General features: G+C 41.3%; 1 protein-coding gene across 5 annotated transcripts in view; it reads left to right on the top strand.

Moving 5' to 3' along the window:
- Positions 1-9,373: 9,373 nt before the first annotated feature.
- The window catches only part of CNOT10 (CCR4-NOT transcription complex subunit 10), a 34,648-nt gene continuing 31,458 nt past the window's right edge, over positions 9,374-12,563 (top strand). The window contains exons 1-3 of one of the 5 annotated variants that reach the window (XM_065666169.1): positions 9,374-9,564; positions 10,066-10,147; positions 10,923-10,976. In XM_065666169.1, coding sequence (XP_065522241.1) covers positions 10,069-10,147; positions 10,923-10,976 — 133 coding nt within the window. In that variant the 5' untranslated portion in view covers positions 9,374-9,564; positions 10,066-10,068. Of the gene's footprint in view, positions 9,565-9,689; positions 9,771-10,065; positions 10,148-10,922; positions 10,977-12,563 lie in introns of those variants that run through there. The other 4 variants (XM_065666170.1, XM_065666171.1, XM_065666172.1 and 1 more) reach the window with 4 other exon arrangements.

A 12,563-nucleotide genomic window follows, 5' to 3' on the forward strand; every position in this document is an offset into this window, starting at 1 on the left:
CAACAAACTTAATAACAACATGCTTATATAAAGTAGACTATGATGATCATATAAGCAGCTACATACTGGCATAACTCCAACTGCATAGCTATAGACTTTGCAAGGATTTAGATACAAGCTTAAAGTCCATGCTTAACTCCTTTGTCAGTCTGTCTCTCCTTCTCTTGTTGCTCTTAACATCATACAAAAGCTATGCAATTTAGCTTATGCTGACACATGAATGTTCAGCTATTTCTGTATGTACTTTGTACCCAAACCTGTGGTTTTTCACTCTTGTTTCAAGCCCAAATATGAGACTATATGCCCTGGGTGTGAGCATGCATGTGTGTTTATCTGTTCTCAAAGGCGATGCATGTGCCTCATCTAACCAAAACTCCTGTAATCAGGGAGACAGCATTTAAGAATAAATCCTTTTCCAGTGACTCTGTCCCCAAACTGGTGCTTTTTGCAGTAGACGTAAATGGGGTTCTCTTCTTTTGTGGCTTTTGTTTTAAATCGCTTACTGCTTATCACAGTTATTGATACCTGGTTTTCTTTGTATTTTAAAATGTTTACAGCAAAATACCACATTAGTAATAGTAGCAAAGATTTAGAAAGCAAATTGCACAAGAGCTATTTTATAGCTTGAGATTGTCATCTCATATACAAAATATAAGTTCATACACAAAAGAAGGGATGATAAAATCATGGCTTTGAGCAGTGGCTTTAATAAACAGTATAGGTTTTTTAATACTTAAAACTAAGATTTTACTAGAAATGTAACCTCATGTTTGTGTTTTATGTGCATTCTTCCTCAAAATATCATTCATCTTCAGTAAGATTTAGTTGGGCTTATATGCTTGACCAAACTAATGGGGGAGATATTAGACTGTCTGGAGAGCTATGGATATATTTAAATAAATAGATTCGTTAACTGCTCCAATTGTTTTGATAAATCAGGAGCCAAGTGACAATATTGGTATAGGTTAGAATAATAATAAAAAGTATTTTAAGTGCACATTTCCATAAATTTAGTTCCTAAAACTTTTGACAGTGTCCATGTGTCTCTCAGATTTTTAGTATTCGCTGTATGTACTGTAGCTTCCCCTGGCATATGTGTCCTGTAAGGCAAGGGACAACAGAATCAAGAAGTAAACGTCTGACTATGTCACAAATCCAGTTAACTCTGACAAGGGCAGTAAAGCCAAGTGAGTAACAAGGCAGTGCTGTCTAGAAGCAGCTTTGTATTTCAGATCCTACTGGAGATGGTAGGACACCAGCTGGACAAAGCAAAAATACTAAGGGCAGCTGAATTTTCTGCATCAGCTAAGACCATCTTATACCCTGATGAGGTCACAGCGCTATAGTATTTTCAAGTGTCAGATCTTATCTCTTCACTGTTTCTAAGCAGCAGAGAGGAGGAGGGAAGCGTTCCCCTCACAGAATGTAAAATATGTGCTAATGTCATGACAAGGTAATGCAGTGAAGCAGAAACTGCAGTTAAGATCACACAGCCTCTCCTCAGCCACCACCACTGTGTTTGGTTATGATAATAACCTTCAGCAGATTTCAGTGCCACAATCCTCAGGCAGAAATTCTGGTGATTGTCTAATCCCAGGACCTAAGCATGTTAAAAGCAGCTTTCCTCTTTCTAGCTCTTGACACATGTAGTTATCCCATGTCCCAGTTAATGAAACTGAATAATTAAATAATTCCTTTACTGGTCTGCTGCATTCACTCATGTTTGAGACTCAAAAATGTGCATGAATTTCTCAAGTATAGCAGTGTCAATCTCGTGATACTCCTTCGTCAAAATTACTTTGTATTTATCTTGAGAAGAGAATCCATTCCTTGGCCTTCTGACTAGAAATAAAGTCTTCCCCTGCATGTTTCTGTGTAGAAGGGAAATACACACTCTCTTTACTTTATCTATGTAACTCAAACAACACTTTTACACTTGCAAGTTGCACAGCTTTCTCTCCTCACTCAAAACTATTTCACAATCATGCAGTACCCACAAGTAAAATGCTCACTTTCCATTTAATTTTGAGTACTAGAAGAAATTTTTAGGCTCATAAAGGATTACAAAATATTCAACATTATTGCTGTTAATTGTTGACATTATTTGCAACTCATAATAACTTACTTTTCTAGTTGCCAGAACAGTCAAACATACTGTTTATTATCTCTAATATGGGCCCTAAAATTGAAGAAAGCAGCTATCCTCAACTTTGAGATAGAGGAAGGAATGTTTATATGGGAAAAAGCATGGGAACTGGGCTTAGCTCATATCTCACAGCAAATTGGTTGGAAATTTCCCAGCACTTTTCTAATCTATTTCATTGAAACTGAAGTTATAAAAGTTATATTAACTTCAGCAAAATTTTCCAAAGGGAGATTTCTCAGCATTAGAATGGCATTTCTGGTCTAGAAACCAGAAACAAATACACACAATGACTCAGCAGTTAGGTTATTGGATTATTAGCTTTAGAGTAGGGAGCTGAAAGTTTCCCCTCTCCTAATTCCATGTTTGTATGCACTGCATCTCTTGAATCTTCTCCCTGCAACTTGAAGAGACCCAAGTTTTGCTCTCATATAGAGGCCAAAAGAAGTAAAATCTTCAGAAAGTCTGTAGTGCCAGTTTTCTAGTTTACCTAGGTGTTAGTCCCATATTTCCTGACTGAGAATTTAAAGTGGGGTGAGATGGGTAAATTTAACGGTCTGGATGGTCTCTAAGGTCTGGGAAAGGAGCAACCAAAGAATAAATAATGTTCAAGATTGCTTCTACAGAAAATTAAAAATTAAACATATCATCATGCTTCTATATTTTTCTGACTGCATTTAAACTTAATCTTCTTGCTACAACTTTGAACACAAATAGACTTTAGCAAATGCATATATGCTGTAGAGGCAGCACATGCATATGCTGACATACGATTACCATATGTCAGTTCACAGTGATTCTCTAGCTACTGAGACATGTAAATAATTCTGTAAATAGCACTCCATCTTTTCAATATCTTGGAACATGTGACTATTTTCATTATGTTGCTCTTCTCCTTCGAGGCCATATGCATTTACAACTGACTTAGATTAGGCAGAAAGGACTGATAAAAAGAAGCTAAAATAGCTTTGAAAGATTTCTCCTACAGTCAAATATATTTGGAACTTGAAGAACCAACATGAACCTTTGAAAGAAAATAAAATCTGTATTGGTCTTTATAAGCAAAGAAAACACTGTAGGGATTGAAATTTTTGTCCTGGATTCATCCAGGGTCATATACAATATTTATTTCATTCCTAGTATGTTACACAGCAAGTTAAAATTTAATAAAAAAAAACCCCAACCAACCAAACTCCAAAACAGTGTCTTTAATCATGTAACATTAAATACTGAGGTTTCAACTTAAACTGGAGACTGCTGAGTCAGAGCCTTACAGTCTCACACAGAGAACAATGGTAGCTGCCAACGGGGTATTTCCTGTTGGTTTTCACAACAAACAAAATAATTGGGTATCTTCATATGCTCTGCAGATGTGCCTGTATGAAAGCGTTTAGACCAAGTTTTATAGAGGCCTACTTTTTTTTAGGCAAATAATAGATAAACAAACCTCCTATCCCTTAAAAAGCCAGCTCCATCAGAATAATCTTAACATCTTTCAGCAATTGCATGACATAAAATACATGCTTGTGTTTTTAATTTACTAACAGTTTTGAAGGAAAAAAATACTTTAAATTTACTTGAATGCCTATAAGAACTTTAAAAAAGGAAGCATGATGAGAACATACACAAAGATTCTACTGCACTGTGTGAAGGTAGAAAAACTGAATACTTTATGTGGCTTTTGCACCACCTCATCTAGGCTTTTGCACCAGCTTACCTAGGTTCATCTAGGCTTCATCAGTTAAATACTTCATTTGTATCTTTAGAGAAAAAAGTACTGCTTTATACTTCTCAAAAGACAAATGGTATTTTTCTGAATGCCTGGAGAAAAGCTGAGAATAAAAACTACCATAAACAAGTAATTAGTAAGAATTTACTTATCTTTTCTGATTTATAAATTATTCCTGCCTGAAGACATGACCTAATTTCTGAATAAACTCCAGCTTCCTAACTGTTGCAGTACCAACGACATCAAGCATTAGACTTCCCTACAAAGTGTATGTCAGCTTAGGCAAGCACGACAGGAAGAATTCTTTTGACTGGGCTGAAAGAACCAACATTTACTCAAAGCCTCTCATTTGACACACGTACATTCACTTTCTATTTCTGCATCTCCAAAACAGTCAAAGTGCTCTGCAATGTAGGAAGGCATGAAGTAGTGCTTGACATGTTGGACATAAGCATATGTCATGCAGACATCCTGCTGTTATGAATACATCAGTTCCTGCTTGTGCTAAAAGACACTAATGTGATCACAAAATGGGTTAGAGATCCTTTTGCTCTTAATTGTGTAACACTGGACATTTTGGCCCTCTGCAAATTAAGGATCGGGTCTTAAAAAAGGCTTTTCTGTCAATTTGAGGGTTTAAAGTGGAAACCAAAGTTCCATAAGCTTTAGGCTAGCCACCTCTATAGGAAGGTAAACAACCCAAAATGTATGGTCATGCGTGTATGCTTTTCCTTCCACAACTACCTTGATAATCAGATTAATTGTAATTGGAAACACAATTTTCGTCTGGATGACACTGGAAGGGAAAAATGACAAAGATGATATAAAACCTTTTTTTGTTTGTTTCTTACCCAAAGAAAGCCTTTCATGGCACAATTTGGGTGATCCTGGACTTAAACCCACTAACAGAAAAAGATAATGGTGCTATTATGGGAGCTAAATGGAGGGAAAATATGTAACAGTACTGTGTACAAGCAATATCAAAGCAGATCTAGAATAAGGGGGAGGTAAGCGATGCCATGAAGAACGTATTTGTCAGGTACTGTAATCTGAGGAAAAGATGAGCAAGTCTTTTCAAAGGATAATAATAGAAATTTATGGAGTCTGTTGTGGCACCATTCCTCTAAATCCCTTATGCTCCATTGCTCATTGTGTTTGTCAGCCATACCCCTTTGCTCTCACAAGTTTTGTACCTGCTTGTTCTCTTTCCACACGTGAGTGTTAATGGGGTCCTGCCTGCCAAGCTTGTCTCCCAGGCTCAGCATCTCTGATTGTGAACAAAGCTGTCACAGGGGTAAGCACTGTCAGAACGATGTTCTGCCTCTTTTTCCCTTGTGAAAGCAAGGTGTAAGCACTCCTTTGTGCCACCGAGCAGTCTGTGTTCTAGCATCAGATGGAAGAACAGAATCTGAAACAAGTATCAGTGTCACTTAGAAACTGCAGACATGAGAAAAATCAGAGGCCTTCCTTTGCCTGTGAAGTTTTCATGTAGTCAGCAGAGGCGAGTGTGAAATGTATCTGCATGAGACAGGGGAAAGTGGAACTTGCTGCTTCTTAAAAGTCCTGTGGTTGAGGAAGTTTTGTGAGATAGCTTTACTGCAGGGAGTTTCCAGACGTGTAAAGGAGGTCTGTGGTGCTTGGCCAGTTCCCTCCTCATGCAAAGTAATTTCTGTGTGAGAATATACCAGAGAGTGAGAAACCTCAGCACCAGCAGTTTACGGTCAATCTACTGCTGCTGCTTCAAGTGAATTGATAAAGTAGACACAGCCTATGCTGGTTTAGGCACTGCTCGCAAACTGAGCAAAAACTGTAATGGTTTGTGATGCATTATAATATTCCAGGAAAATATATTCTGTAGCACTCTGAAAGAAAAAACACTGTATTTAAATGAGCTTCACAGCAGTGTATTTTATTGAATTTGAAAGGCAGATTCAGAAAAGAGGATTAGCAAGCTGAGACTAATAGCTGCATTTGACATACTCGAATTTACAGTAGTTCGTTTTAGGTAAGAACTCCATCTGTTGTGGGGGAGAAATAATACTTAAACACACCTTACTTTATGGTATAGTGCCACCTAAGGGTTAAGAGCTTTTAAACCTTAGAGTGGCTTCCTATCGGACAGTGCTTTGACCCAGCCCGGTCTGCCCCTGGTCTGAAGGTGTCTACCCGTGGCAGGGGGTTGGAAGTAGATGAGCTTTAAGGTCTCTTCCAACCTGAACCATTCTATAATTCTATTAGTAGCAGAGAAAGTCTTTCTCGCATTACTAAATCGTTTGTATTTTGGAACTTACTTGGCAAAGGGCTGCTAAGATTTACATGTTGTTGCATCTGGCAGAATTGTAACTTTCCCAGTTCCCGTTGGAGCTGGCCATGCTCTTCTGTCTCTTCAGTAGTCTGTCAGATTCGGGATGTTGCAAATCCTGATTTTCTCCCCTGCTAGCTAGGTCTTGCGTGATCAGTAGAAGAGGCTATTTACATCTACTGCTGCAAGGCAGGGTAGAAGATTGCTGCCTTGCTGGCATTGAGTCTGCAAGAACTTAAAACAGAGCCAGAAAAAGTTTGCTTTGTGAGGCCAAAATCAGAGAGGAAACCCTGGCCTGCTTCTATTTACTCTAGTTTACTAAAGGAAAGTACTTTAGGGATGAAAGGAGATGAACAAGGGATGAGATGCTGGGATTACCCTCTGCCTGTGGGCAGATGTGCTTTATTCCTCCTCAAAATTCCCCACCCCTCAGCTTGCACATCGCAAATTACAGTTGGCTCCTTTTGGCTTCTTTTGATTTAGCCTAGAAATGGGCAAAAGAAAAACACAGAAAACCTGCCAATCTCTGTACTGTGTTTGTTTCTTCAAACCGAGTTTGGGGCCGAAAGCCTGAATTGTGGTCACTTCTTTTTCCTGACAAAACCAAAACTCCAAGAGAAGTAGGGTTTTTTTTTCCACACTTTTTTATTCTCAAATGGTATTTCATTTTATACTGTATCTGCCACAGCGGATGGCATACCTACCTTGCTGAAACTAGAGATGCTTTCTGTGATCTGCTCAGTTGGCAGGATCTGCTGTATCTCAGGCAGAATGCACATTATACAGACATATGGTCAGGAAACTCTCTCGCCTGTCCTAGGAGGAAATTAATGATGGATTCACAGTATTTTCGGAGGAAAAATGTTTACATTTTTGATTGCATGACCGTATGCTTCAACTGTCATAAAGGGCAGGTGTTTCTTTCCTTCCTTTTGTACCCTACACACAAACAAGCAATTAAGATTTGAGTATTAATTAATATGAGGAAAGACCTGATTTTGTGTTAAGTTCCTTTTTTGAAATCATCACACTGAAAAAAAAAAAAAAAAGAAAAAAAGAAGAAAAGAAAAGAAGCCAGCTGACAAGAATTGTTTTGTCTATCCCTTAGAAATGGGGGAAAAAGTATTTTGAAACTGCAAGACACAAACTTGGCAAAATGATGCTGGAAGAAATAGCAAGCATTGCTGTAAGTGCCACTCAGGTAAACAAGCCCTGCCTGTGGTAAAATCATAGCACAACAGCCAAAGCAAACTCTTAAGACTGTCCTCTTGATGTCATGATGTAGAAGAGGGCAGCAGCTGGATACCAGGGCTGCCATAATTGAAACTGAATGAACTTTGACAAGATTGTTAAAGAAAAGCTATGGTAGGGAATAGTAAATTCATGGTGGTGCGGCACACTCCAGAAAAAGCAGACTGCTGCTTAGATACTGGTGATAAACACTATGACAAGCCCGAGACAGCAGGAGACGGACATTCACATCAACTCCACATTAGGTACCTTTTGCTCAGGGTGGGTTTTTGGTGACTTTCTTGTTTTCATAAAGTCAAAGAGAATATGCAGTTACAGTAGTAGTACAGTGCTTTTATATATATATATATATGTATATATGCTCTATTGCTTACCAAAACACAAGTTTTTACATATATGTGTGTATGTGTATATAAATACACATATAAATAAATAATTACACTAGTAAATACATACACATTGAGAAAACTTGCTATTGCAACTTTATGGGCAGTTATTTTCTAATACAGATAAAAACTAATGTCTGGGTCAGCAGATATTTATTACAAAACACAACAAATTCAGAGACTTGGAATAAGGATTATCTCATGTGTATGTGTAAAAGAAATGCTGAAGATTGGAGTTATGTGAAGAGGAATTGGAGAAGTGGTGTTTAATGGAAGTCATTAGACATGATTTGGAATGTTCAGAATTTAAATTACAAAATAAAAAGAATGATTCTGCTCTTGAAGTTCCTGAAATAATGTTTTTGGAATATGCATTTTATAGGGCCTGATTCATTAAAAAGCACTGATGGTTTAGAGGCGATCAAAGCTGGCGTTTCTAAAAGTGTGTTTGTTTCTTTTTAACTGTATCCTTCTGCTAAACAAAGTATCCCCATTCCTTACAAACCTTGGCAGTTGACTGTCCCTTTCTCAGGAGCTTGACTCAAGGGACAGAAACACAGAGCACCTTTTGGTGCCTGGGAGAGAAGACTCCGGGGACACTTTCCCCCCACTTCAGCCCACCCCCCGTGGTATGTAGGATCAGAATGGGGGATCAAGAGAGAAGGTGGCTCCTCCAGACTCATCCAGAGTCTCTTTCCAAGAGTTGTAACAATACGTGGCTGCTGGGCCTACAAAGACACATCTAAGCAAAGGTGAGCACTTAAATCCTACATATAGTGTATCCAAAATACTATATATGGTATATCCAAGATACTATATGTAGTATATCCAAGTCGTTATAAACAATCTTTACAACACTACCAATGTAATTTATCCCATGCCTGGTACTTTAATGACAAAGATAACAGCAATAACGTGCTAACTGGCATCTTCACTCTGGTGAGGGTTACTTTGCCCCTCAGCGCACAGAGCTGCAAGGACCCCTCGGACTGGCGGTGTGAATCTGGGGTTCGCGGGAGGCTGGACCAATGCTCAGCGCCCAGCCACTTCTCGGGCTGGAACTCGGGTTGCAGGCGCAAGACCACCAACGGTGGTAGCGAGCACCTTAACGACACTTAACACAGTCCAGTCAGGCTGATAACCCACATTAAACTAGTATTTTGAAGGTTTCCCCGTCACCAGCCGGTGACACCTGAAGGAAGCCCCGATTCACCGCTACCGACACTAGCTGCTCCTGAGGGGATCCCGGCACGTCCGAACCGGCTGCATTCTGGAACAAAATACATTCTTGAACAAGCTACCGACACCTGCCTCTCAACCCAGTGCAGCGGAAGGACCGGAAGGCACGTACATAGAAGCGGCCATTGCCCTCCCCTCCCGGCGTACCACAGCAACCAACATGGCGCCGGCAGCCCCCACGACGGAAGGCAGCGCGCATGCGCGCCCTCTCCCTCCGGGGGAAGCGTTGCGGCGTACTGACGTCAGTTGCGCGGTCTCTCGGCAACGGCCGTACGTCGCGCTGGAGCAGGGAACCCGGAAGCTGCGGGCGAATAGGAGCGAGCGGCGCAGGCAGCGGGGCGGGCTCGGCGCGCGGAGGGCGGCGGTGGCAAAGTAGTTCGGCGGGGGATAGCGGCTGATTGGCTGTGGTGTCGGCAGCGCTCGGTATCGCGCTGTGCGGGAAGGACTCTCGGCGCTGGGCGGGCCGCACGGCTGCACCGCACAGTGGGGGAGATGGCAGCGGACAAGACTGCGGGTGAGCGTGCGGGAAGCCACCGCGGGCCGCCGTGCCCGCCGCATGCCTGGGCCGCTGCTGCGGAGGGATACGTTTCCGCGTGGGTGGGGGGGTGAGCTCCGATACGTCCTGCGCGGAAGGAGAAACGACGGCTGCTTACCGTGCGCTGTGCTGTTTCCTTCCGCCGAAGAAGTAGTGCCCCACGGTGGCCGGGCTGCTGGTGGCTGGTACGAAGTGCCGGCGAGCCCCGCCACCCATAGGCCTGTGTCATGCCGGGTCCGTGGCGGGGGGGAACGGGCCTCTCCGTGCCCTCCGCCTGGCAGGAATCGATGGGGAGGGAATATTGGTGGGGATGCGTGTCGGTGTCTCCCAGAGTTTAGTAACTGCTGCAGGAGTCGAGTTCTGGGTTAATTTGTTAAACTGGGACACTCGGGAGGCGCTGGGGAGATGCGAATGCTCTGTGCTGCTACTTAATCTCTGGAGCTCGCTCTGCTTCGCTCTGAGTTGATGCTTTGGTTTCAGGGGATGAGCGAGTCTTCCCTAAACTCAGGCCTGAAAAGACACCGTAGAGAGATCACCAGAATTAGAAAGAATAAATCATCTGGTAAATACCCTCAGTAAATCTCAAGAACAGTTGCTATGTAACTCATTAGTGTTGATACTGCTTACCTGTGTCACATAAGACTGCCCTTCATGCAGGAAGACCTCTGTGGGAAAGATTATTTAAAAATGCCTTAAGTGGTTTTTTTTTTTTTCCCTCTGGATGCTGAATACAAAACTCCTCAGTGTCTGGAAAAGCTTGTGGGAAAGACTAGTGTACTGCACTGACTGATGCATACTAAACAATCCTGTGTTTATTTGTAAGCACTGTAAGCATCTCCAAAACTACAAGAGAAAGAAATTGACATTAGGCTTTTTATGTTTTGTTGTTGTCCTAGAAGTGTTGAAGGAACTTTTCAGTTGTGCTTTCCTAACAGAACAGTATGTGCCCCAGTGAACCAAAGCCGTGAGCTGTGGCAAGACTTTCTACATACTGAACTTGTTCATAGCAGCGAGTTACAAGGAACTTTCCACTGAGAAGTGTTTGCTTTTTTGTTATATAGCACTGAAGAATTGTTATATTTATACTAATAGTGCAGTGCTTCATAGAAAAATGTAGTTTTGATGCCAGAAGCTGTCATTATCTTATAGAGGCTGAACACTCTGGTTGGTCTTCGTACCCTTCAAAATGCTTTTGGAGCAAGAGTTATGAGACAGATTTACCCACATCCAAGGGAGATACTATCCCTCTGCCTGTAGAGTTTGGAAATAAAAATAATTCCAGAAAAAGAATTCCAGAGGTATTCAACAGCACAGTTCATGTCAGATGTAATTTGCAGGGCCTAGGAACAAGAGAGCTCAGGAACAGCAGTCCTTGGAGATACGGAGAACAGGTATGAGAAGGATAATCATTGCAGTCACTCTCTGGATGTCTTTGGGTATGTGTTTGTGGGAGATGTGGCTTCTTATAGCTTATATGGTGTGTCAGCAAGTTGATGAGCAATCTCCCTTTTCAGGTGGTAGTCTGATAATTTTCTGTGTTCTCCTCTCATAGAAACAGGTTTCCCAAAGTTCTGCTGTCCACCTGTAACTTCTCCAGTAGGGACAGCTCCTTGCTTGTGCAAAGCAAGCAAGTCTCCATGACATAGTGTTTCTACTGCTCTGCCCCGCCCCAGGATTGCTCACTAGGAAGTTATTTTCCTGACTTGCTGCTTTAACTTCAAACTCAGTGCAGCAGTTTCCTCCAGATCAAAATCTGGGCAGTTGATTCTTTTCCAGGTTGCCCCTTTTGCCCCTCGTCACTTGCCTGACAACTATTAGATACAGAGTTACTCTGTACTTGCGAAAGTTGGCCAAAAGAAAGTGTTAAACAAACAGGCCTGTATGTAAATACAATTTACAGAGAAAAACCAAGTCCTGTCATTTGTGGAGCAGAGAATCTGCATTGTTTCGGGTGTCTCAGCTGATGGATAGGAGCATGCCGGTAGTGAGTGGTGTGCTGTGTTACTCACACCACATGCTTCTGCAAGAATGCCAAAGATCACTAGGTCTGAGTGAGCAAGCAGCATGCTGTATGTTTTCCCAGGTAACAATGCACTTACCTGTTTCATTTTCAAATGCCTCAAGAAATATGGAAACAATAGTTTTATTTGCAAGTGCTTCAGAGTCGTTTGCAGCCAAAGGAGCAAGAATGCTTTATTTTCTCTCTTCGTTTAAGTGGAATCTTTTCAGTATGTTGCACCAGCCAGCTTTTAGATGACTCCTGTCTGTGAGATCTCTCAATAATAATAAAGATCAACTAAAGCAACAGGTCCTGGTCTAAACAAGAGTGGCAGGATTACAACAGATTAGAAGCACCTTTAGCTCTTTAAGAGGTTTCAAGTGTATTTGGGCAAAAATGGTAGAGACTAGCCAAAGTCTGGGTGTTGTTTTTTGGGTTTTTTTTTGTTTTGATTTTTTTCTCAAAGGAGAGAGCTATGCTGTGAACCACATCAGCTGGACTTTCACTTCATTTTTTCATTATAAACTTCCAGTGTTGCAAACCTGCTTTGCTTACTGAGTCATAGTAGGTGTAGTCGATTGGATTACAGCCATAAAACTGGGACTGCTCTGATTTTGTTTAAAGTAGTCCCCTTTTTTTCTTCCCTTTAACATTCCAGCAGACTTAGAGGCATAGTGAAATCTGTAGACCTGCCCTGATTTTTCCCTAGGAAATACATCAAGCGCCTAAAAAAGTGGTGCTTTTATTATGCAACTTAGACAACAGTCTCTTATCTTTCACTTAAGACATTTTAGTTCAGGATTGATACTTCCATAAGCCCATCTGTATTTGAGATGCTTGTTTTACCAACTTGCATACAATGGCAGTAATCAGTAATGCACTCTGTAGTCGATGGCACTGCTCTGCTGGGTAAATCTGTATGTGAGGAACCTCTTGACCAGATTGACTCTTATCAACTTCAAAAGTCTGAGAGTCGTAA

This window comes from Lathamus discolor, chromosome 2 (assembly GCF_037157495.1).
Source record: "Lathamus discolor isolate bLatDis1 chromosome 2, bLatDis1.hap1, whole genome shotgun sequence".
NCBI lineage: Eukaryota > Metazoa > Chordata > Aves > Psittaciformes > Psittacidae > Lathamus > Lathamus discolor.